The sequence below is a fragment of the Mus musculus genome, chromosome 14 (genome assembly GCF_000001635.26).
Source record: "Mus musculus strain C57BL/6J chromosome 14, GRCm38.p6 C57BL/6J".
Taxonomy (NCBI): Eukaryota; Metazoa; Chordata; class Mammalia; order Rodentia; family Muridae; genus Mus; species Mus musculus.
This window is the reverse complement of record NC_000080.6, coordinates 20,742,596-20,768,214: the sequence shown is the minus strand read 5'-3', so window position 1 is coordinate 20,768,214 and position 25,619 is coordinate 20,742,596. Positions and strand designations below refer to the sequence as shown.

The 25,619-nt window shown below is 47.4% G+C and overlaps 1 protein-coding gene across 37 annotated transcripts in view; it reads left to right on the top strand.

The window, feature by feature from the left end:
- Camk2g (calcium/calmodulin-dependent protein kinase II gamma) overlaps window positions 1–25,619 on the top strand; it is a 59,285-nt gene that overhangs the window by 25,943 nt on the left and 7,723 nt on the right. For 6 of the 37 annotated variants that reach the window (XR_874287.3, XR_003950818.1, XM_006518488.3 and 3 more), the window contains 13 exons: window positions 1,990–2,062; window positions 2,201–2,303; window positions 2,736–2,819; window positions 3,260–3,354; window positions 3,947–4,069; window positions 7,735–7,818; window positions 8,029–8,071; window positions 10,487–10,549; window positions 12,513–12,556; window positions 20,364–20,396; window positions 22,355–22,423; window positions 23,567–23,611; window positions 25,462–25,510. Coding sequence is in view for 31 of the 37 variants with exons in the window: in XM_006518488.3 (XP_006518551.1) it covers window positions 1,990–2,062; window positions 2,201–2,303; window positions 2,736–2,819; window positions 3,260–3,354; window positions 3,947–4,069; window positions 7,735–7,818; window positions 8,029–8,071; window positions 10,487–10,549; window positions 12,513–12,556; window positions 20,364–20,396; window positions 22,355–22,423; window positions 23,567–23,611; window positions 25,462–25,510 (908 nt within the window). In the remaining 6 variants the exon portion in view is untranslated. The remainder of the gene's footprint in view (window positions 1–1,989; window positions 2,063–2,200; window positions 2,304–2,735; window positions 2,820–3,259; window positions 3,355–3,946; window positions 4,070–7,734; window positions 7,819–8,028; window positions 8,072–10,486; window positions 10,550–12,512; window positions 12,557–20,363; window positions 20,397–22,354; window positions 22,424–23,566; window positions 23,612–25,461; window positions 25,511–25,619) is intronic. The other 31 variants (XR_003950819.1, XR_003950822.1, NM_001039139.2 and 28 more) reach the window with 12 other exon arrangements.

Genomic DNA, 25,619 nt, shown 5'->3' with positions numbered 1-25,619 from the left:
TGCCAGATGTCTCGTGAAGGGCACACTCACCCTCCGAGTGAGTGGAAACTGCTCTGGAGTACTCACACCTGCCACCAGGAGTCTACCTATAGGACTAGCAGGAGCGTTTGCAAGGTGAACAGTCTGCTTTCATAAACAGGACCAACATGTGGTTCTGAGCTAGGTTGGCTTTTTTCTGTACAAAAGCATCAGAAACGCTATGTAGACATCCTATTTAAGGGCCCTCTTAAACATAATCTTTCTGGAAGGAATCTATGGGCTTCTCTTACCTCCCTACTAGTTGAGAAACTTTAGAGCAGTTAATATCTTAGGTAGTACAAGAAAGAAAACACTGTTAAGAGTCACACAGTAAATGTTTGAACAAGTGAAGGCTGTGCCCACCAGCTGTCTTCCCAAGATACGGCATAAGCCCCTCCTCTATGAAAAAGTGCGCTGGGCGGTGGTGGTGCACACCTTTAATCTCAGCACTCGGGAGGCAGAGGCAGGTGGATTTCTGCGTTCGAGGCCAGCCTGGTCTACAGAGTGAGTTCCAAGACAGCCAGGCCTACACAGAGAAACCCTGTCTCGAAAAAAAAAACCAAAAAACAAAACAAAACAAAAAATGTCTGCTTCTGAGGAAAGAGGAGGAAAGGGTTAGAGGTTCTCGCCTTCCTTAGGAATATTCAGCATCTTTCCATTCCTAGAAAACAAATTCCAGTCCTTGCCTTAAGGCTTTGTCACCCTAGAAAGCCCACATAACTTTACCTCATTTTCCATCCCTGTGGAGAGTCTTGATGAGGAGGGAAGAGAGCTCTTAGCTGAGTGTCACACATCTATAATCCCAGTGGTCCTGAAGCTGAGGCAGGAGGATCATGAATTCAAGGCCAGCCTGGGTCACAAAAGGTTACAGGCCAGCTTATGCTACATAGCAGGAAGACTTCAAAACAGGAAAAGGAAAGGAAGGAAGGGAGGAAGGAAGGAAGAAAAAGGAACCTTTATATACTGTTGGTATTGTAATTAGTATAGCCATTTTTGGAAAACAGTATGGATGTTTCTCAGAAAAACTAAAAATAGAAGTACCATATGATCCAGCAATCCCACTACTGGGTAAATACCCAATGAAATTAAAATCAGGATGTTAAATGTCTGTACACCCACGTTCATTGCAGCATTATTCACAATAACCAAGATATGGAAACAACCTGAATGTCCATTAGCAGATGAATGGATTAAAAAAAGAGTAGTGTATACTACTGAGCCTTAAAAAGGCCGGGAAATTCTATCACTTATGACAGGATAGGTGAGCCTGGATGACGTTATGTTCAGTGAGACAAGCCAGGCACAGGAAGACAAATACCACATGATCTTACTTACATGTGGAATCTAAAAAGGATGCCCTCGTGAGGGAAAGAGGAATAGTGGTTAGCAGAAGCCAGAGTAGGTGGGTGTAGGTGAGGAAAGAGAGGTGGTGGTCAGATAGGGGGATGGATTCCTGCATTGTAGTTAAGCACAGCAGGTGATTCGAGTTAGTAATGTTGGTGGTTTGGTTTGGTTTGGTTTGGTTTGGTTTGGTTTGGTTTAGCTTTTTCAAGACCAGGTTTCTTTATGTAGCCCTGGCTGTTCTGGAACTCACTCTGTAAACCAGGCTGGCCTCGAACTCAGAAATCCGCCTGCCTTTGTCTCCTGAGTGCTGGGATTAAAGGTGTGCGCCACCTACACCTGGCAAGGTTTTAAAACGTACAAAAAAAAAAAAGGATTTTTAATGTTCTCACTAGAAAGAATAAGCATTTGAGGTGAGGTATATGGTGATGTGCTTGTAGCAGAATCTCCCATTGTCCCTCAGAAGTCAGTAGTTATTTTTCAATTAAAAAATAAAAGCAAAATAGGTTGAGCTAGATAACATTTAAAGCCCAGGGTTCTAGCTTGTATTTCGGTGAGTGTAGTCCGCACAGGCAGTCGTCGGTGAGGTGGTTTAGCCCTGCACTGACATCGCTTGTGCTGTCCTTTCAGCCACTGTATACATCAGATCCTGGAGAGTGTTAACCACATCCACCAGCATGACATCGTCCACCGGGATCTGAAGGTACTCAACCGGGCTGACTACTTGTGACTCGTTGGCGCCCCCTGGTGCTAGATAGTGGCGCTGTGAGCCCAAAGTAGGCTCCCTTTGGGCTCCAGGGTGGATGCCTCCCTCATAAGGTTCTCTTTGTTCCTTCTGCAGCCTGAGAACTTGCTGCTGGCGAGTAAATGCAAGGGTGCTGCGGTCAAGCTAGCTGATTTTGGCCTGGCCATCGAAGTACAGGGAGAGCAGCAGGCTTGGTTTGGTAAGGGTGACCCTGTCTTCCGAGAATGCAGCCTCCACCCTTCCTCCTTTTCCTGGTCTGCCTTCCTCTTTCAGAACTAGAAGTCAGGCCTTTAATGGTCCTGGCCTTTTCAGAAAGTGGAGGAGGGTGCCCCCCCAGGTCCCTCCTCGCCCTCATGACTCATTACAGTGGGTCTGGCTGCTGTCAGCACTGCATTCTTATTGCCTCTGGGGAGGTGTTTGAGTTCCTGGTAGGCACAAGTACTTGCCCTCTGATTTAGATTCCAGGCACTGCACGTAGCCCAGCCTGTCATCTTTTGCGGCCTCGGTACTGAGTCAAAGCTTATATAGTAAAAGCAACCAGCATTAGGAGGGCTTTGGAGGGAATTACAGATGTGGCCTTACTGGGAGAGAAAGCGGGTTCAGTTTGGCTCTGCCCTCTCTTCTGCTACAGGTTTTGCCGGCACCCCAGGTTACTTGTCCCCTGAGGTCTTGAGGAAAGATCCCTATGGAAAACCTGTGGACATCTGGGCCTGCGGTAAGCCCATTCCATACCCTCGGCTCTTTGGTGTTCTGGGCCCTTGGCTTCCTGTGATGACAAGAAAAAGAGGCATTACACCCATCCCTTCTGGGTTCCACGGTGCCTGCTGTATGTGAAATCATGGTGTTGTTTGTTCTCCTTCCCTTGGGAGAGCTGTTCCTGTCATGCTTACTTCCCAAGTGACTTCCTGTATTATATTGTATCCTTCTTGGAGAAGGGCTCGTCCACACCTTAGAGGATAGACTAAAGAAGTCTCTGACATGGCTTGGTGCCGTAAGGAGTGAGGCACAACAGGAGGGATGGCATTATCTACTGGCGTCCACCTTTAACTCTGGCCCAGCCTTGCCCTTCTGGGTGGTTCTGAGCCCTGCATGGCCTTTCTTGGTTCCTCAGGGGTAGGTGAGTGACCCCAGTGACCTGTGTGTTCTGTCTCGCAGGGGTCATCCTGTATATCCTCCTGGTGGGCTACCCTCCCTTCTGGGATGAGGATCAGCACAAGCTGTATCAGCAGATCAAAGCTGGAGCCTACGATGTAAGGATGGGGTTCTGAGAGCTGAGCAGTCACTCCTGGAAGGACAGAGTCCCTGCCCCTAAGGGTCTGTCCAAGGGAGTAGTGATATTGTCACTTGATAACAGGGCATCAGGGGACTTTGAGGACCCAAGGATGGGCATACAGGACTCAATTCTTGCCACCTTATATACAGGGAACAGGTTTTGTTTTTTTTTTTTAAATGCTCCTGTTAGCTATAAAATTAAGGAACTCAATGAAGCTCTTTGGTCTGTTTCCACAAAGAATGGGGAAACTACGTGGCATGTTATATTACAGAGGGAGAATTTTAGAGGCTTCTCCACTGTTTTGGAACCTTGGGCACATTGCAAAACCTGTTTTCTCCTTAGTAAAAAGAGAAAGGTGAAGCAGAAAATGTCAGTTCCCTTCCTTCACCGACATGATACATGGACACCCTTACACTTATCATTCTGTCTTCTTTGAGTTGGCACAGCATACCCACTCTTGGGTACCACAAAGTATCTCAGTTGTAAGAGCTGGAATGAAGTCGGGTTACATTTCAGGGTAGAAGGCTCACAAATTTCCTGTCTCCCTTTTCCCTGTTCCCGCTCCTCAGTTCCCATCACCAGAATGGGACACAGTCACTCCTGAAGCTAAGAACTTGATCAACCAGATGCTGACCATAAACCCTGCAAAGCGCATCACGGCCGACCAGGCTCTCAAGCACCCATGGGTCTGTGTAAGTGTCTTTTCCCAGGCCTTGGAGATTGGGTGTGGCAGCCCTGGGGCACTCCTTGAACTTCTCTAAGGAGGATTCAGGAGGAGGGCTGGGGAGGTGTGAGTGGAGGCCAGGGTCAGGAAATGTCATCAGGGGGACTTGGGAGTTAAAAAGTGCTCATAGGTCTTCACTTGTCTCTCGCGCTTGTTGTGAGGCTGTGGTTTGGGTCTGTTGCTGGATTGGAAGAGGTAGTTAATGGTGGAAAACAGCTGATACCCCAGTGTGGAGTCCCAAGCTTGGGGTATATGTGGGCCTCAACTCTGACAAGGACCCAGTGAATGAACAAAGGCGGGAGGCTCTTGAAGCTCAGCATGAGGCCGGCTCTCAGCTGAGTGCTGAGGAGCCCCTCCTAGGCCCTCAGTGCAGGCTGATACACTGTTTCCATCCGTGGTTCTATCAAGCTGAAACAGCTAACCCAGACAAAGGAAAGGGCTGGTATAGTATAGCATCTTGAACAATGATAAGTTTTTCATTTCCCATGCTTATTGAATGTCCTTTTGTGCTGGTCACCAGACAGTTCCTGAAGATGAACAGGACCATGGTCTTTGCCCCAAAGATTTGGGAAAACAGGCATTCAAACCAGCAACCATGCCTGTAATCTGACAAACACACATCCAGGAGTGTCTGCTGCCCTTGATAGGGTCACAGAAGGTTTTGTGGAGAAGACGATCTATCCAGGTGTTACTCTATAGACAGAGGTTAATATGGAGAGAGTGAGAGGTCACAGGAGAACGTCACCTGCAAGGAATGTTAGTAGTTGCTTTACCATGACCAGGATTGCAAAAGAATGAGGGGGAAAAAAATTGCATGACACAGTGGTGCACACCTTTAATCCCAGCACTTAGGAGGCAGATCTCTGAGTTTGATGCCAGCCTAGTCTACAGAGCAAGTTTCAGGAATGCCAAGGCTATTCAGAGAAACCCTGTCTCAAAAAACCAACCCCCTTACTCCCCACCCCCCAGAAAAAGGTTGTATGTCATACCATCCTCTGCCTAAAGAGTTGAAGATTGTATTCTAAAGTGTAGAGTTTTAAAGACAGCATGCTATTTGCATTTAACATCACATTTGGAAGCTCTGTAGGAAATGGAATTGCTGAGGCTGGAGGCAGAGAGGCAAAAAGCTGTCACAACTGTCTAAGGAAGGCCAGGTGAGGTCTCAGCTGAGGGGGATGATGGAGGAGTGGGTAGTGCCGCCAAAGAAGAGAATCTGAAGGAGAGGCAAGTGGATGGGTGTTTAATCGGTCAGTGAGCAGATGGCTGTGCAGTTCGTGGACCCAGAAGAATACCAGCACTAAAAAGAGGGCATGGAGTGTGCAAAAGAGGGGGCTATAGACATGAGAAGTTGGAAATGTGCCCTGCCGTTCTCTCATAGGTGATGGTGAGGAATTGGAAATATATGAAGTTGTTCTTGTGCTGAACAGATTCTTATTGCCGGCTTATGTTGCTTCAGCAAGAGAAGAGAGAGCCGCTAAATACAAGCATTTAAGGACAAGGAGTTAAAAGAGTCATGCAGAGAGGTTGAGAAGAAGATACAGGGACTGAGAACGTACAAGTGGGCCTTAGTGAGAGCGGCAGCGGCCAGATGCTGAACAAGTCCTCCACTAAGATAGGAAGGAACCTCTAGCTTTAACTGACCAGAGGCCATGGTTTCGTTATTTCACAGAGATAGCGGAATATGATAGGAGAGAAACTCCCTTGTCTGCAGAGACCTGAGGCTGAAGGCTGGGAAGCCAGGCAGTGAAGGAGCAAATGGCTGATACTCCTTACAGGAAGAACTTGGGTCAGGAAGCTTTGTTCATTTTTTGCTTCCCTTTGTTAATACATAGTTGTAGATATAAATGTGCACTGCTAATTGTGATAATTTGCATATGCCACACCATGCACTATTCAATACCTCTACCCCACGAACCTCCTTTCTAGCCTCCAGGAATCACTAATACTTGTCTTTACTTTTAAGATTTACTTTAAAATTTCTATGTTCGTGAATGTCTTGCCTGCATATATGTAGATGCACCACATGGGGCCCTGGTGCCCTTGGAGATCAAAAGAGGGCATTGGATCCCCTGGAACTGGAGTTAACAGATGGTTGTGAGCTACCATGTGGGTTCTGGGAACTGAACCTGGCTCCTCCCCAAGAGCACCCTTTTGCTACCTGCTTTTCTTCTTCTTCTTTTTTTAATTTCCATAATTGAGAGGGAGCAAATAGTAAATAATGCCTGCAAGCGCATCTGGCTTATTTCCCACAATACAGTATCCTCCAATTCAGTGGGTGGTGGTGGTAGTGTTGTTTTTAAGATTTTGTTTGATGGAAGTTTGAATAGAATGTAAAGATTACAAAAGAGAACCTAATATAGGAGATTGGTTGAAGAAGGATGAGTTTAGAGAACAAAGGGAGAAAGGGCTTTCTGAGCCTAGGTCAGAGATCTACCCTGGGCTCCAGGAAGGACCCATTTGAGACTTGGGTTAGATTGCAGGTAGGGAGTCAGCACGAGGTGGGGACTGGAGCCGAAACAGGACATGCACAGTAGCCTCTAATTTCGCTGTGGGGAATTTTACACACACGCGCACACACACATACATACATACATACACACACATACACACATACATACACACACACACACACACACACACACACATACACGCGCACGCGCACACACACAGAGTGGGGAAAGGGTAAAGAGAATTGGTTTGGGAACCAGGAAAGGGAGTAGGCCAGGGGTAAGGCAAGGTATGGGCACCTAGGCCATAGAGCCTAGCATTTACTTTCAATGTGACTGACTGAGTTAGCAGTCATAGTGTGATAACCAGTCCTACCCACGCACGCAAGAATCGCAAGAGTACTAACTGTTGGAGGTCATTTTTACGGGCCCACGACTTACATTCCCGTAGTTCTCTGTAGCCCCCAGGGACATCATTATATCATAGTATTGTGTAGCAAATTATGCTTACATTATGACCCTGAGCTGTCAAGGATATGCAGACCACATCTCGTGGATTCAGTTTAAGGAGGCAAGGAAATTAAAAGTAAATACGTTGGGTAAAAAAATAAAAAAATAAAATAAATCCTCCCAAAATGATGAAAAAAGAAGAGATCATGGTGGTGCACATCTGTAATGCCAGCACTTGAGAGGCTAAGGTCATGAGTTCAAGGCCAACCTGAGGCTACAACAGAAAAACAAAGGTGATTTCTACTTCAAGGTAATTCTCAGCTTTTCAGAACACAGTTTGCCTGAAGATCTCGTAGACAGTCTGCAGAGCAGGAGCCTGGCTCTCCCTGTGCAGTCTGGACTACAGCAAGTTCTCCACAAACGGTTGCTGAAGCAGTCGCTGCATCAGGATCACATCACACCGGATACTGTCCTCCTCAGCTGCCTTTGAAAAGCTCTGTTGGCACCCACACGTAGCATCAATTATTGGTTGTTCTCTTGCTCAAATTGTCCTCATATAACCTTAAGTTGGTAATGGCACTTCTGTTGTAAAGACTTTTTCTCTTCCGTGGCCTCGTCTGGACAGTACTGGGGTAGCAGAGTGTGTGGCCCTATCCTGGCTCAGTGCTCAGATGGGGGAAACAGAGGCAGGGGATCTGTGATGGAAATCTCACAGGCCTTTCTGTTTGACTTCCAGCAACGGTCTACGGTGGCATCCATGATGCATCGCCAAGAGACGGTAGAGTGCTTACGCAAATTCAACGCCCGGAGAAAACTGAAGGTAGGCACTAGCCTTCTGCATCGCTGGCCTCCTTGTAGCTCCTGCCTGGTCCCACGGGGAAACTCCCCTGTTCTTGGGGCTGGGCTGTGAAGGTTGTTCATATTGGAGCACTAGAAAACTCATGTCTTTAGGCTAAGAGCTGCCTGGGCCTGAGGCCAGGCTGCCCTTTCCTAAGATCCATCTGAACTCACGGGACTCTCTCTCCCGCAGGGTGCCATCCTCACAACCATGCTTGTCTCCAGGAACTTTTCAGGTAGGTGTCCCCAGCTGTGCACGTTTACTCTACAGAGGTGAGTGGGCCAAGAATGGAATCCAGTCAGTCCAGGCTGCGTAGCTGTCAGGCAACCCCTGAGGATGAACAAGGATCCTCTGTGAGGGCAGTTGCCTCTGGTTTCTGTCACCCAGTTTCTTCAGATGTGGAGGGAAGGGCTTTTCTGAGGCTCCAGTTTATGAATTCTGTTTCTTCAGACTGCCCAAGAGTAGCCTGCCCAGCTTCCCAGGGGGCTTATCCCCATCTGTGTGCAATTCTCCAGAGACTCTTCAGTGTTCTTCAGATTTTAGCCAGTCTAGGGTAGTGGAGACTGTACCAGAGGAAAGAGAGATGAGTTACAGTGTGTCTTCTCAGTTGCATCCACCTAAGATCATCTCTTACTTCACCGTGTCCAAAAGAGGTGCCTAATAGAAATTATTCAGAGTGTCGGAACCTTTCACACAGACTGAGGCTTACAGTACTCTCCGTAACACTAGCTATAAAAGTGAAGAGACCAGTGGTGAAGAGGTAAATTTGCATGACGAATTGGGAGAGTTGGGTCAGTAATTTGCAAATCACACTTGACATTTCTTTTTAAGATGCAAGACATTCCAGTCCCCTCTACCCCATTCTCACCTTTACTGTTTGCCCTTAGTTGGAAGCACAGTGGCTTTTCTGTGAGGAAAAGATTAATGTCAAGACTTATCTAACTGAAGGCAGAGAGGTCTTTACCCAGCTTGCTTTGGCCCTTGGTCCTCCCTTCCTCTAACCCCCAGCCTTGCTGTTTTGGTTAAAGACCCCACCCACCCCCACCCCTCATCCTTCTAACAAGACTTCTTCCCTTGCTTATCTCCTGCACCGCCATGAGAGGGGCTTGTGAGGGAATGCCAGCCACCCACCAGTAGGTGGCCGTTCTGGGCAGGGCTTGTATCTTTGAGCTCAGGCCCTGCTGGAACTTGGTTCTGGGTAATGGAGAGCTTTGGGTTGGAGGAGGCGTCAGGCAGGAACGGTAGGGCTCTACAAACTCTTGCCTGGGACCACGGCATCCCAGAATGTTTGCACTGGGGAGTGAGCCCAGGAGAACCCTGGTTTGGAGGCATATTCCATGTTGAGTGCACACTAGAAGAAGGTCATGGTGTCCTCAGAGAGAGAGTAGAAGCATGTGACTTGTTGCCTCCCACAGAGATAGGGTGGCAACCCCACCCCCACCCCCATCCCGGACACACACACACAGTGCTCCTTATCCTGTAAGGACTTGCAGCTTTGTTTTCGTGATTTCAGAGGCTTCTTAGAGGATGCTCAAGGGCATTTCTGTGCTGCCTCTAGAATGATATTTCCTCTCTTCTGAGTCAAAGAAACATGAAGACAGGCGGCTGCTGCTGCTGCTGCTGCGCAGTCTGGCCAGTCAGAAGCAAATGCCCTGGCCTATGATCTTGGGCTGCGAGTCAGTCTCTACTTCAGGACATTAAGGTCCTGGTTTTAGGCGTCAGGTTCTGTTAGGAAAGAGCTTTGACTCATCCTTCAGGAGCCTCTGGCCTTTGATCTCACTTTATCCTCTGTCAGAGGGACAGCAAAAACAAAAGGATGTTCTCAGCTTTCCATGCTGGCTTCTTCTGCCCTGAATTTGGGACAAGTGAGGGCAGGACTGCAGAAAGAGACTTCTACAAGTGTGATGAAGGATAGTCACCCGTTTCTTTAGGCATAAGCTAGACGGCGTCCCAAGTTGATCCATGGGGTACACAAGTAGTTGGAAAGATGTTGACATCTAACTAACTTGGACTGCCTTTCTTTTGCCTCCGAGGCTCCCCTCTTGGATATCTTCATCCTCAGTACACAGTGAACTAGAGACTGAGGAAAGCAGTCTTTTCTTTGCTCACTCCTTACAGGGAGAGAGACCTGTGTCTAAGGAAGGAGCTGGGGCTTGCCCATAAAGGGAGCTGCCCAAAGGTCAGGTGGGAGCTTTGCCATGCCCCAGTCCCTCTCTCTTACTTGGAATGTTGTGAGAGAAATGCTCTGTGCTCCAGGCACTCTGATAACAGGCTTATTTGAAACAGAACTTGGTTTCCTCAGAAAAAGTACCTCCCACCAGGTCAGGCTTTTACCTGCAGGCTCTTAACTTAAAGTGATCGTGGGGACAAACAATGAAGCCATTGCCATGAATTTGAGGCATGGTAGTCTCTTCAGCCTGTCCAAGCCTCACAGGCCCCCAGACTGCTGTAGGGCTGGCTGCTCCTGCCTCCTCAGTCTGTCCCCTGGTGCCTCCTCTACCCCAGCTCGGCTGGCTTGGCCATGCCACCTGGGCCTTGCTGTGCGTGGGCAGCCAGCAGTTCCTATGCCTCATGCTGGGGCATGCTCGCTGCTGACTGGCCCCCGTGGCTTTGCGGCAGCTCTGTGCACTGAGAGATTGTATCCCCTCAGTTGGCAGGCAGAGCTCCGCCCCCGCCTCGCCTGCCGCGAGCGCCGCCGGCCTGGCCGGGCAAGGTACGTGGCATGAGTCCTCCCTGACCGCCTGCCTTGGCTCCCTGCCACCCCAACAGTAGGGCCAGCATGCCAGGCCCACTCACCAGGGAGGCGAGTCCCATGCTTGCGGGCTGAGATGGGCATGCCATACGGACCACCTAACTTGGCATCTGCAAGCACATTGATGTTATGAAGGCCCCTAACCAGCCGTGCATGCTGGGCGCTTGCCAACTCTCAGGAGGCAGTAGCCGGGGACTTGGAGTTGGGCAGTAGGAGCCTTTCCTCCAGATGGCCCAAGGGCTTGACCTGTAGACAACCCTGGGCACGGCCTGAAGCTGTCGGTGCTAAGGCTAGACTTCTGCAGCACCATTTAAGACCCTCAGTGAAAGCCTCAAAATTTTGGAGCCTGGCGTTTACAGACCTCCAGGGCTAAAAGGCTGTGTGGTTCAGAATCGATAGGGTCAGTCATCCTTTGGCTTGAATTCTAGCCTTGTCACACACTGAGCAAATCATGTCGGCTCTCCTGCCCCTAATTCCCTCATCTCTGTAATGGTCTTAACAAGTAACACAGAGATACGTAAGAACATGTATGTTTTAGGTTCTCAGCTCTGCCTATACAGGACCACCAGCCACCTGGGAGCTCACTTAAAAAAAAATTCACCCCAAAGTCAGGATCTTTAGCAGATGGGATGAGTGTAAGTGGTTTTTTTTTTTTTAAGTTTTCCAAGTGATTCTAGTGGTCATCCTGAGTTGAAAACCAGCTGATAAATACAGCAGTAGGCAAATCGGGCTTATTGCTATAGACACAATAAAACTTTCCTTGCCCACATACAGCATGGCTGGAGAAAATAGATCATTTTTTGAGAACCAAAATGTTGTGATGAAGTTATGCTCTTTCTCTCACTGGAGAAAGATAGAACATGGCTTAGACAGGCAAGGCCGCCTGAAGAATGAGGAGAGTGAGCGGGAGGCACAGCAATGGCAGCCATCACTCCTCATGTGCTCTGCCAAGTGCTTTGTAGGCATCCTGTTGGATCCCCACCACCATCCTGTGACCTAGGAGCAGTTTTATCCCATCTTACAAATAAAGAATGTGAGACTAGAAGTGGTTAAATAACTCATGATGGTCAGTCACAAAACACAGCTTGTGAATGGTAGGACCCAGGTGGGAATCTATGGCAGTCAAGTGGGTCAGAGAGTTGGGCTGGTCCTGTTTCCCTGTGCCCTCCAGAACTCTCTCACCCTCTGTCTACTGCCTTCCTGTAACCTTTGTGGCCTTCTGGTGTCACCAAAAGCCTGGTGTAGGTCATCAGCCTTGCGTATCACCCCATGGCTGGCTGGAGTCTGTTCGGCAGCTCGTAGTTCTAGCCAATCCTTCTGCTCGTGGGTCCAGAGAGTGGAAAAGGGCCGTAGCGAGAGCCCAGTAAACTGGTGAGGTACTGCCCAGCGAAAGGCTTCAGCCCCTTGGCCAAACCCTCCTGTAGGTGGTCCCGGTTTCTGTGTCTGTGGCTGTCTGTCCTCACGTCTGGTCTCCTCTGTGAACTGTGACACTATTTTCTTGAGAAAACTCCGGAGATGTCTTGCATCCTTCCATCAAGAGGACTTCCGTGGTGTCTAGAAATGGAGCCCTCACCCTTACATGTTGGCACTGTCTCCAGGCCTGGAGAGAAGCTGTTGAGGACAGTACTCCCAGTGCCCAGGGAGCTCGTGTACCAAATGTGGTTTTTCTCCCTAAGCACAGGGCATCTGCTTCCACTGAGCCTTCGGCCATGGCTCATAGAGGAGGCCCTAGTGTGTCGTGGCTCTGAGACCTTCGAGATGCCCTTCCTGCAGCGGAGCTACTGGAGTGAATGGCCATCTTTCAGGAGCTGGGGGGACAGGGCCTCCTGGCTCCTTGTTAGCTCAGCAGTTTCTTGCAGATCTGGCTGCAGGTTGAAGAGGGGATGTGGTGCAGGAGACATGACTTGCCTCTTTGTTTTCACAGCTGCCAAAAGCCTATTGAACAAGAAGTCAGATGGCGGTGTCAAGGTAGGTATCTCTCCAGCTCTCTGTCTGGCCAGAAACTAGCTTCCCTTGTGGCAGCTGCTGAGGGATTCTCCTTAGGCACCTTGTCCTTGCTGTTTTGTTTTAAGCCTTTGTGCTCAGGACAGCAGATTGTACTGGCCTGAGAGGGAAGAAAGGATATGTGTCTCCTCTCCTTAGGTAGATGGGAAGGTGCTGGGGGATGACCCTAGTTCCACTTTCCTAGCGCTAGTCCTGAGCCTGACTCCTCTACCCCAGTCTCATCTCCAGGGCTGGACACACCAGGTTTCTGGTTTGTTTGAGCCATTTGGTTGATCTTGTCCCTCTTTGCACAACCTCTTTAAACAAAGTAAGCAATGTGCCATAGTAACTCAGACTGGGGACCATTCTGCGACCCTGAAGCCACTACTCTCTCTCTGGTGTTTTTCTGTAAACTACTTCCAGATCACAGATAAATGCCACAGAGAGTCTCAAGCGCTTATTGGTGAGGGGACATGGTGTGTCATAGCTCATGTCCATCTGGTAGAGGAGTTTTTTCTGGGGAGTCAGGGTGAAAGAGGGCCTGGAGTGTAGTGACCTAGCTCAGATGAAAAGCGGTTAGCTGGGGATACCCACAGGGTGAAGGGTACACATGTAGATTGGAGGCAGAAAGTGTCCTGAGACACACCAACTGACACATCAGAGGACTGCAAACAAGGAATCATCTAATCCTGAATCCCTAACAAAAGCACACAGTAGGCCTTTTCCTGGGAGCTTCTGTGCACAGTTACGTTACATACATGTGCCTCCGCTGCTCCTTTCTTGTTCTTTTCCTCTCTGCATGTTTGCTTTTGTGTCCTTCTGCCATGAGGAAGGGCACTCAGAACCCACTCACACAGAGCTGTCACTTAGGGAAGCCCCTCGGTTTTAGGCATGAGCAAGGTGACCAAGCCAAACAGGACGAGGTTGTCAGCAAGGTGGGCCAGGCCTAGAAGCTCAGGGAAGAAGTTTAAGGGGCATAGGAAGATGAGCCCATGTGTTGGTTGTCACTAAGGTGTGGAGTTGGAGGAAAACAGCTTCTTTTCTTCTTTTCACTTTTACGATTTGAATGCATTTTCTTTAAAACAAGACAACATTACCTCTATAACCTAAAAACAACAAAATACATTTGTATGAGTTGCCATATACTGATATTCTCTGTCCAACTAGAGTACAAGATATACGGTAGAAAGACAGACATGGCAGCACACGGGAGTACTTGGGAGACAGAGTAGTTGAAGGGTAGTGAGAGTGAGCAAGCTTAAGATGATAGAGAAACCTCATCCCCCCAAAAATCAATCAATCTCTCTCTCTCTCTTTCTCTCTCTCTCTCTCTAACTTTAATCCCAGAATTTGGGAGGCAGAGGCGGGTGGATTTCTGAGTTTGAGGCCAGCCTGGTCTACAATGTAAGTTCCAGGACAGCCAGGGCTACACAGAAACCCTGTCTCAAAAAAAAAAAAAAATCTTTCTAACAGTTAAGGGAGGAAAAAGTAGTCAAAACCATGACCAGAGGATGGGGCACTAGTGCTCCTTGGTGGTACGGGGAAACAAAACAGCTTCAATAGTTTGATTGAGCAGTAGACCTGGACGTCTGAGTGTTAGACTATAGAAAACACTGCCTGCCTGATTGAGGAAGCTGTGGTAAGGGTGATGATAAGAAAGATTTGAAGGGCTAGGGGTGTCCTTTGCATGCACGAGGCCCTGGGTTCAATCCTTGTAACAGGGAAAATGAACAGATGTCTGAGTGTACATGGAGACAGGAAGAAGGCAAGAACTGCACAGAGGCATCAAATGCATTTTAATTTAGAGATGAAAGGAAGGGTCAGAAAAAAAGCTCAGAAATATCAAGGGGAAAAATTCAAATTATTGGCCAGTATGATGGCACAAATTCTAACTAAGTCAGGGACTACCTGCTATGATTACAGGTGTGCCTGAAAAGGCTCACACTGGGCGTGGATGATTTTCTAAGAACCCAGTGGTTGGCACTGGGGCACAGTCTTGTAAACTTTGCACTGGGAAGGCAGCGGTAGGCATGTCAAAAGGTCATGTCTATCCTGAGCCACATAGCACCCCCAAAAAATAAATAAATAAAAAGAATTAGCTGGGCATAGTGGCGAACACCTTTAGCTGAAGCACTCAAGAGGCAGAGGCAAGAGTTTCAGGACAGAGCTACACAGAGAAATCCTGTCTTCAGACCACACAACCACCACTCCCACCCCACCCCCCAACAAGAGGCAGAGGCAAGTAGATCTCTGTGAGGCTGGGGCTGACATGGACTACAGAGAGACCCTATCTCAAGAAAGGAAGGAAGGAAGAACAAAATTCATCAGACAATGTCAAGGTTTCTAGCCTTGGCTGTTAAACAGTGGTTATGGATAAAGTATCTGTTCAGGTGGGCAAAGTTATGCAAAGTTATGTTTTGACCTCATTGAGATTACGGTGGCAGCTCCTATTGAGATGTTTTTAATGGCCCTGAGAACCACATGGTATGACCCAGGGAAAAGTCCATCCCTAGCCTTGAACCCCTGAGATGCCTACCCTTCCCTCCCATGTATTGGTTGGTATATGCTATTATGTCCATCTTTGTGAACAGGGTTTCTGACAGAGTCAAAACTTTTTTAAGATAATAATTTCAAAGATGACTATCTAGTAGAACTATATATTACCCTAAGCCGGGCGGTGGTGGCCCTAAGAAGATAATTATAATGTAAAACGATTCCAGAGCCAGGAGAATATCTCGGAGATAAAACACTTCCTTAGCATATAGAAGGTTCTACGTTTGATTCCCTACACCATGCAAAAACACACCAAACAAAAATACGGATTTAGCGGGCTGGACGCCTTTAATCCCAGCACTCGGGAGATAGAGGCAGGCGGATTTCTGAGTTCGAGGCCAGCCTGGTCTACAAAGTGAGTTCCAGGTCAGCCAGGGCTATACAGAGAAACCCTGTCTCGAAAAACAAAAACAAAAAAAAAAAAAAAAATACTGATTTAGGCTGGAGAGATGGCCCATTTTTTGCTCTTGCAAAGGACCTGGGTTTAGTTCCCAGCACTCATGTGACAACGCACGTGTACTGTATATAACTGTATTTCCAGATGATCAAATGATCTTTTCTGGCCCCTATGGTTGCTGCATTCATATGGTGCGCAGACATACATGAAAGCAAAACATCTGTACACATAAAATAAAAATAAATCTTTTAAAACTCGATTTCAGGGTGTAGCTTGGAATTTAGATCCTAGAGGCCCTGAGAGTCGGCTATTGAATTTTAATGCACTCCTCCCAAAGAAGTGTAAAACATGAAAGCTGTTATAAAAGGCAAAAACGGGAGTTCTATGTTAGTAAGGTATTGGAAAAAGATTCTAGTGAAGGAAGTGGGAAAGAGCAGATGCTGAAGAAGAACAAAAGTGCAGCGAGGCTAGAGAGCACTGGCGGTGGAGAAGGAGGCTCTGGACAGAGCAGCTGGACACTGGGAGCGCATGTGGGAAACGTGGCCGTTGTATGTGTAGCCCTGATACAGGCTTGGTAAATTAGTTCTAGGCTATGCTTTTTTTCCCGAGAAACAGGTTTTACCATTGAGATGGGATAAGAGGCCAATAAACAAATGTTGTAGAAAGGAATGGTCAAAGTTAACAGACTAGCTACAATTCTTAGAGCTGTATGGTGGCATGGCAATGCTTTTACCAAAGTATTGAAGTGATTAACAAATACACTACCCACCCCTTTTTTAGAAGTAGAAAAAAATTATCTAAAAAGATCTATTGGCCACATGAAGATGGAAAAATAGGTCAGGAAGCAACTTATTATTAGCCTTATTACTACCAATGAAATGCAATCGAAACAATGAGTGTGGTCTACAGAGCGAGTTCCAGGACAGCCAGGGCTGCATAGAGAAACCCTGTCGGGCAATGTGCCATTTTTATTATTATTAATTTAAGTTAGTAATTGTAGTAAAATTGGTGTCAAAGCCATACAAATGTTCCCAACTTTGCTTCTGGGCATTTACTTCTAAGAATTCTAAAAAAAAGTAGGAAAAGCTGAAAGTGGGTGTTTTACATGGTGTTCTGTGAAAGGATTAAACTGTTTCAAAAGCCAGCCAGAAATAAATAATGATTTATTATTAATTAATAAATTAGTAATAAAAAATTGCTGCTCTTGCAGAATGCTGTAGTTTAGTCCCCCGCATCAGCCTCTGGTGTCTTACAGCCGCTCTCCTGAGCCCCTCTTCTGGCCTCTTCAGGCAGACCTGGAACCGAGTAGCCAGTTATGAGTTGCCACATTGGTACTGGGATCGAAATCCATATCCTCTGCAAGACTGTCATCTACCGAGCCATCTCTCCGGCTCCTAAATTGTATTCTTTAAAATACAGCATATATGTTGATTCTTATTCAACATATAATATGGGGACAGGAGAAAAAAAGAAAACTCAGAAGTATTTCATAATAGCTTCCTTAACATTTTTCTGTTATTGTGGTTTTTCTCTACTTTCCATACTTTTCACCTGGACCATGTGTCAATACTAAACAGCAAATCAAATTATTCTCTACTAAAAATAAGAAGAAACTAGTGGACAGGTTGGTACATGCCTGTACTCACAGCACGTGGAGACAGGAGGGTCCAGAGTTGTACTGGTTACTAAGGTTATGAAGTTACCAAGATTATCCTTAGCAACGGAGTGGGTTCAAGGCCAACCCCCCCTAAAAAAATACATTTCTAATGCAAAATACTAATTTTAGAGTGTAGCATAAATGTCTATGTGATATATACTATATATAATATTTTAAATTGCGTGTGGAAAACCAGAAGAGCAATAGGAATTTGGGCAAAAAAATTACCCAGAATTCCCCTTTGTTCTTCAAATTGTTTAAGATTGTAGTCTTTCTTACTCAGTAACATAAATAGCCAATTGTGTGATTGGAAGAAAGGGAGGAGACAGAGTGTGGGACTTTGGACCTTTGTGGGCGCTCTTGAAATCTGAGCTGATGACCAGAATTATGAGGGAAGCCATAAAGTTGCTCAGAAGGTCCTGCGCTTTCTCGTTTGGATTTTTCTAAATCTCTCTTCGTTTTCCAGGGCCTTTTCCTGACCCCTCAGCTAACTGTCTGTGGAAAGGCTCCCTTTCCTCTGCTCAGATGTTTCTGTGAGATGTTGTCCACAACTAGCACTGACTGGGTTGAGCAGATAGGGCTTTGAACTGGAGAACTTGAGGTCTGTTGAGGCTTCTTTAAGAAGGTTGATGCTTGTGACCCAAGGTCTGTGGAGAAGCAAGCTCCACTTCTGAAGGAGAGGACTGAAGAGGACCACAAACATTCAAATTCTGTGAGGCCTCTGGACCGCTTGGCATTCTGCTGATTTCAGGCCAGAGTGACCATCCAAGTATGTTCTGTAGAGAGAGAGAAAAAGCAAAAGTTATAGTTGAAGTATTCTTGGAGCATTTGTTTTAAATGAGTATGAAAAAGAGGCCTGAACCCTTTAACTGTGTAAAAATTTAAATTTATGTACAGTTTTTAAATAGAAATCAGACATGTCCTTTGAAAGTGACCTGGCATTTAAACAATGCTGCCGTGGTCTGGTTGAGGAAGAGCCCAGCTGTGTGTGGCTGAGGGCAGAGCCCTGAAAAGATGGACAGAGAAACTAAAAAACAGCCACTGGGAAAACACCCTCAGAACAGAAAAGGAGGGTTGCTTTGCCTGTAGGACGGCTTAGGAAGAACAGAGCCAGCCAGGAGAAAGCTAGGAATGCCATGAGATAAAGCGGCAGCTGAAAGAGGTTTCCATGTGAATGCAAGGCTCAAAGCAACTGCAATGGCCTTTGACAACCAGACCTGAAAATCACCAGAGCCTAGGGACTGAGTATCTGACCTGCTTCTCAGAGTTTACACTGGAGACATGTACTCTGATTAACCTTGGGGAAAGGCTAACTCAGCTAACATGGTCAGCGCAGCACTCATTAACTGATCTGATGATAACTGTCAGTGTTAGCACTCTAGTTGAGTACAGTGACTCACACCTAGAATCTCAGTACTTGAGAGGCTTAGAGGAATGCCACAAGTTCAAGGCCAGGATGGGCCACAGTGATGCCCTGTCTAAAGAAAAAAGTATCGGAAGAGAAGAACAAGAAGTATGACTACTGTAGGGGAAAAGGATGAGATGCTAGGTGGGACGATAAGTAGTAGGTGGCATCTGGACAGGGGATGGGCTCGATACATATGTAAGGGCAATGCCCTTCTTTTGAGGGATAATTTTGGAGACTGGATATACAGTCTCATATTTGAGCAGATTCAAAGGGCTAATGCAAGCTGGGCAAGGCAACACAGTAGAAGGTGAAGGCCGGAAGGCCAGGAGTTCAAATTAATACTTGGTTATATATCAAAGGCAGCCTGAACTGCTTGAAGTCCTACTATAAAACAAGGTTTACACAAATCCAGTGTGGTGGCACATACCTGTGATACAACTACCCAGGAGACTAAGGCAGAGGGATTGTAAGTTCAGGGCCATCCGAGACTACATAGGAAGACCCTGTCTCAAAACAGCAAAGGACTAATGCAAAAGGAAGCCACAATAGGTTTTTATTCTCCTTTAGCTCAAATCCAAATTATGGACAAGTTCATTTTTTAACGTTTTGCATATAAATTATGCACAGTGATGAGTTTCATGCACGTGCACACACTCCCACATACCCCATTATCCTCTAAAATATCCTGTAAATATTAGTAGCCTCCCTCCAGAAAACATCTCTTAAAGTAGAATGTTGGTCCCATGAGGACAGAAAGCACTTCTCAGATACGTTTATTACGCCCAGAACAACCCTCAGTATGCAGTATTGGATATCGTTAAGTGAATGTACAAAAGTCAGACAACAGACATATTCCGAAGAGACTTCTGTCTCCCAGTGAGCTAATTATAAAAGTCATAATTGCCCTTCGCCTCTTAGTCTACTCTGGTGTACCTTTAATGTGCTGTTTGGTCTTGATTTTGATGCTCCAGTCTCACATGAACCTGAGTCAGAGCATCTGGTGGCAGTTAAAGAGTTACTTACAACCCAGCACTCCCCTGGCTTCCCATCCCTGCGTCTTTCTGATCACTGTAGTCTTAATTACCAGCACTGCTATGTTTCTATTTCTAGTAATGACAGAAAGCAAGAGAACATGCACGTCTTTTAAACCAGCATGGCTGTGCTGACAGGGAACAGAGTGGCAAATTTTAACCATAAGATCCACAGAGTTTTATCTGAACAGCACTCACAGTTTCATTGAGGTCTGAGTTCAGAAGTCAAGAGTTACTAAAGCTGAGAGCATCCTGTAGTAGCTTTTGTTGTATCTCTGGTAGCTACCCACTCACATTTCAGACAGACCTAGCTGTAGAATACCCTTGTTGGTGTGCCAGTCCTATCAACCCAAACCTGTAATTTTGCAGCAGTCAAATATTGTACACACACACACACACACACACACACACACACACACACACGTGACTGAACAAGACATACTTCTCAGAGTACACTAAATTTTCTTTGTGAATCCGACAGAAGAGTTCTCCAGCGGCTGGAAAAGTGTATGTGCCTGTGGTCTGTGTACTGTTTTAACCCCTTTAATGCTGGACTCCGGGTTGCTCCTCTTCTTCCTCCACCTCCTCTTCTTCCTCCTCCTCCTCTCCCTCCTCTCCCTCCTCCTCCTCTCCCTCCTCTCCCTCGATGCAGAGCCCGAGCTGGTGCACTAACCTGCGGTGTGTCTGGGCTTCTCTTCTCACCTCCTCTCTCCCCTTCTCTTTCCCTCTTGCTGTGGTGTGTCCAGAAAAGGAAGTCGAGTTCCAGCGTGCACCTAATGGTGAGCCTTGCCTGCCCACCCACCCTCCACTTCATGCTGCTTGTGCCCGCCTGCCAGCCATGCAGACCCATTCTGCCATGTGCGTGTGCGTCACTCATCCTCACTGCATGTCTGTGCTGTGTGGGCAGGTGTGGCCTGTCCTGCCAGGCGGGGGGCCATTGCCCAAGGTCACCAGTGGCCTTAGCAATGGGCACTGGAAGGTGTTATATGGCACCTCTTGCTGTGGAGGCTGAAGAGCCTCCCACATGCATTGTAGAGAGTAAAGCTGGAAGGGATTTTGGGAAAGGCGGCAAGCACAGGGAGAGACTATCTATCACTCAGGAGATATGAGCAGCTGCTTCCTGGGGCCCGAAGTTCAGTAGGCAGCTGTGTAATGAGAAGAACTAATGGTCGGCTTGTGACTCTAAACCTTGTTCTCCTGCGAAAAATCCCATTTTCCTGCTAGGTCCAGGGTTGTAGCCTGCCCACCCAGCCCTCAGGGGGAACAGCTACAGTGAGCATCTTTTCTCATGGAATGCTGGGCATGGGGAACCAGCAACCTAGTCATTATACCTACCATCCTTTATAACCACAGGTGTGGCACTTGTCTTATCTTGGAGTATTCTTCCCCTGCAAAGGTCTTAAGGTCAAACAGAGCTTTGTAAGCTGGGCACCCTTCTCCAGTCAGCCCCAACCAGGAAATCAGGAGAATTCTGCCCTCTGCTGTCTCAGGATAGGAACAGAAGATAGCAGTTGCTATGTTGTGTTTTGTTGGTGATGGGTTGCGGTTGCTGCTGTTGTTGTTAACATGGGAACTTCTTTCCAGCCGGTAGAATTCAGTAGCATCTTTATAGTGCTTGATGTTGACTCAAGATTCCATGCCTAGCCCGGGTTTTAAGAGCTCTCAGCCACTGACAGCAGCTGAGGTTATATAACTTAGATCTGGCCCATGAGGCCTCTAGACAAGAGGTAGAAGAGTCTGGATGCGGTCTGTGCAGAGAAGAAATGCATTCTGACCATCAGCACGTCTTCACTTACACTCTGAATAAAGGCACATAATGTTTGTCTCTGCCTGTGGAAGAAGTCACCTTGTGACGCTGCTCCTTCGTGGCTGTAACTACACTGGGACCCAGGGAGACTGAGTTAAACTGTTCAAGAAATCTGAAGAGGCAGAGCGCACTGGTGTGGGTCCCTGCACTGGAGATTGGCCTTCTTCCTTCCTCTCCAGCCCCTCACACTCTTTCTTGGCTGCGTCACTCTGTAATGTTTGAGAAAGCAAGGAATATCCCTGGTGGTCGAGTTGCCATTAGGAATATTGGCTTGCTGGGCGGCTTGTTCTTTCCTGGGAGCTGAGTGCTGGGACTGCAGCCACAACCACCGCTGAGAGTTGCCTGCCCTTCCCTGGGGCTGTGCCCTCACTTCCAGCTGCTCAAGTCCAGGACTTACCAGGTGGAAGATGAACAGCAGGGAGATCTGTGGCTACATTTTATACCCATGTTGAATTCCACCCCAAAGGCCAGGTGCTCGTGCTCATTTCCTTCCCCCTCTTCACATCAGGCTTGGGCTGTTGTCTTGAGAGGGGAAGGAAATGCAGGTGTCGGGGAAAGGGCAACAGGGGAGCCAAAGTTCCCAGTTTTTATTCTGCTTTAAGTCACCATCTTTCCCACCTGTAATGTGGGGAAAAAATCCTGAATTTCTTTGCATCTGGTGTGACTCTGTAGTGACGTGGCACCTGGAGTAAGCAGAAATTTCTGAAGAGATGCTTCGGCCAGTCCTGCAGGGAGGATGCCTTCAGAGCTAGGTCTCTGAGGCTCCCCAAATTGTCCATCTCTCTAACCATTGCTCCCACCCACACAGTGTTACAGTTGCCACCTCAGGCCTGGCACCTCCGCGCCAGACTGGGGACAAGGGAGGTCTGGGAGTCAAACCTGAGCAATTTTGGTGACTCTAGAGAACTAAATCATGTTTTCTTGTCTCAGCCACAGAGCAACAACAAAAACAGTCTCGTAAGCCCAGCCCAAGAGCCTGCGCCCTTGCAGACGGCCATGGTACCTCTGACTACGGCTTCTCCGCCTCTGCCCCTGGCTGCCTCCTGCCCCCTTTCTCCTCCTCTTCTTGTCTTACCTTCTTGGGCTCCTCAGCTTTGTCATTTCCCCATAGGGCAGACTGCTCTGTGTTACCCCGCAGGCCCCTGCCCTTCATCCCCTGCTTGGCAATGTTCCATCCCGCATGGCAGAACCACTGCTCCTGCTCCTTTCGCTGTTGGGGGAAAGAGTGATCAGGGCTGCCAGTTAGGCCTCCCACCCCCAAGCCTGACCCCTAGTGGGTCTGCTGTGGGGGCCAGGGAGGGGGGTGCTTTAAAAAGCACAGGGTAGGAGCTCTCTTGGTACCTAATCATTAGTTCTTAGAAGCCTACTTGTAAAACCTGCCTCAGCCTCTCCTTTGCATAGTTAAGAACAGGAGGGAGGACTGGGGTTCCCCAATCGCTCTCTGGTCCTGGGGAGCCCATCTGTTCAGTCCTCTCTGGGTTCCTTCAGCAGGTACAGCTATCGGAGCTCTCACTGTTAGTGCTGGCTAGCTGGTGAGCTAGCAGGAAGGGAAGAGGGGGACAAATGATCGTGCCTGTCATGATTTCTGTTTCCTGTGGACCCTCTTGTTAGTTTGTGGTGCCATAGGATCATCTAGGGAAGGCAGAAGGAAGGTGAAATGGGCACCTCCCTGAGCTCAGCTTGCCAAAGGGGCATCCTAGGTCTTACTGGGAGACTGTCTTTTCTGCTTTCCCTGTGTCCCTGTCTTCTGTGCACCCCTTGATGAACACTGTTGGCAGGGCCTGACCTGTGCTCAGAATCCCACAGCTCTTCTTGTAGATTTGCTCCATGGGGCTCCAATCTAGGAAGAACTCTCAGACCCAACAAACTTCAAGTACAGAGGCCCCTGTCCTCTCAGCTTCCTAAGAACCTTCCTCTTCCAAGCTTCTCCTTACCAGCCAGTGCTGTCAACTAAGTCCAGGGGTTCCTACCTCTCTGGGACCCTAGTTGAGCCAGTATATATTTTTCTTGTAGGGATGGCTGGTGGGCAGGCCTCAGTGGTCATCATAGGGTCTCTAAGGGTACTATGTAAGGGTGTGGGGATCTCTCAGGGGAGAGCTTAAGTCCCCAAATCAGGAGGATAATTTTTGTCTTCTCTCACAGGAACCACAAACCACCGTGGTACATAATGCTACAGATGGGATCAAGGTGAGTACCCACCAAGTCTGCTTTACTTTCTCACTCAGCAGAAAACAACTGGACTGAGTTTCTGGGGTCTGAGAGGTGTGTGACTGTTACAAGCAGGCTGCTCCCCAAAACAGAGGCGTTTATGGAGTCCAGGGCTGTTAGTCTAACCAAATTAACAAGTTCTGGGTTCAGCCAGAGACCTTGCCTCAGTAAGAAGAGTGGAGAACAATTGAAGGAAACAAACAGTACCAGTCTCTAACCTCCATACATGCACTCACACTCACACATACCATACATGCACTCATACTCATACATACATGCTCTCACACCCACACACACATGCACACCACACACCATGCATTCTTACACCCATACATACATGCACCATATATGCTTACACCCATATATACTTGCACCCCACACACTATATATGCTCTCACACCCATACACACCATACACACACTCCAAAAAAGCAAGAATATAGCCAGACCTTGCAATGTTCTCTTTAGTATAATTTCCCACTCCTGAATTTTTACTAACATTGCTAAATGTCATAGCTCTGCTTTATAAAGAGGACAAACCAGTTTTCATTGGGGGTGGGGGATGGAGGGCAAGACCCAGTGGATAACATACCAATAATCAAATAAGATAAAATCTAGTAGTGATAAGTGCCCTGAAGGAAGTGGTACAAAGTAAAGAGAGTGGACAGGGCCTTTAATTAAGCGGTCAGGGAATGGCCTCTTAGGAGGGGATATCTGAGCTAGAAATGGACACCAGTGGGAAGGAAGCAGACAGGCAGGCTGCCAGCAGAGGACACTCGCTGCAAGTGCAGAGACTTGGCCTGAAAGAACCAAGTGGGTCTGCGCTCAGGGAGCCTAAGGGGTGGAGTCAAGAAGTTGGAGAAGCAGGCAGAGTTTTCAGTCTAGCTTACTTTGTGCATGGGTGGGGGCATGGTGGTGTTTGTTTGCTTCAAGACAGGGTTTCTCCATATAACTTTGTAGCTGTCCTAGAACTCACTATGTAGACCAAGCAAACCTTGAATTGACAGAGATCTGCCTGCCTCTACCTCCTGATTGTTGTGATTAAAGGTTTGCACCACCTGTGCCTGGCAATTTATTCCTGCAACAAAAAGAACCTAGTTTTTATCAAGTCAGAAATAAAATCCAGTTGTATTTTATAAGTTCAGTGTGACCACATTATAGAGAGTGGTAGTGAGGCGAGCTGGGAGTTTGTAGCTAGCTATCATCTTGGACACATTGTAGCTAGAGATCAGCTTGGATACATTGTAGCTAGCTATATATATATATATATATATATACACATACATACATCTGACATGAAGAGTTGGGATTTATGTTAAAGGCACAATGCTGAATTTTGGGGAGGTTTGTTTGTTTGTTTGTTTGTTTGTTTGTTTGTTTTTGGTTTTTCAAGACAGGGTTTCTCTGTATAGCCCTGGCTGTCCTGGAACTCACTTTGTAGACCAGGCTGGCCTCAAACTCAGAAATCCGCTTGCCTCTGCCTCCCGAGTGCTGGGATTAAAGGCGTGTGCCACCACGCCTGGCTGGTATTTTAATTTTTAAAAATTGGATTTAAATTTTTAATTATTTGGAATTTAATTTTGGGCTGATGGGGATATAAGAGAAAGAGAAGAATGAAGGATGGCCAAAGCTTTAGCATGAATGACCAGGCAATGCCTTTTCCTGATAGAAAGCCTAGAAAGGTACACTGGGACGTGAAGAGTTTTCTAGTTAAGGAGCAAGGGTGGAGAACTTCTCGGATGGCTCTAGGCACTCTTGTAGGAACCCACTTGTTCCTGTTCCTCTGAGCTTCCAAGGGCTGATCACATACGTATTCTCTTCGGCTCACAGGGCTCCACAGAGAGCTGTAACACCACTACAGAAGACGAAGATCTCAAAGGTAGGTGCTGGCCCTTGGAGGGGAAGGGACCCCCACGTGACCTAGGTACCTCAGCATTGATGGGGCATCTGTCTTTTCTGTCCCTGGAACTGGGATTGGCACCTCCTTA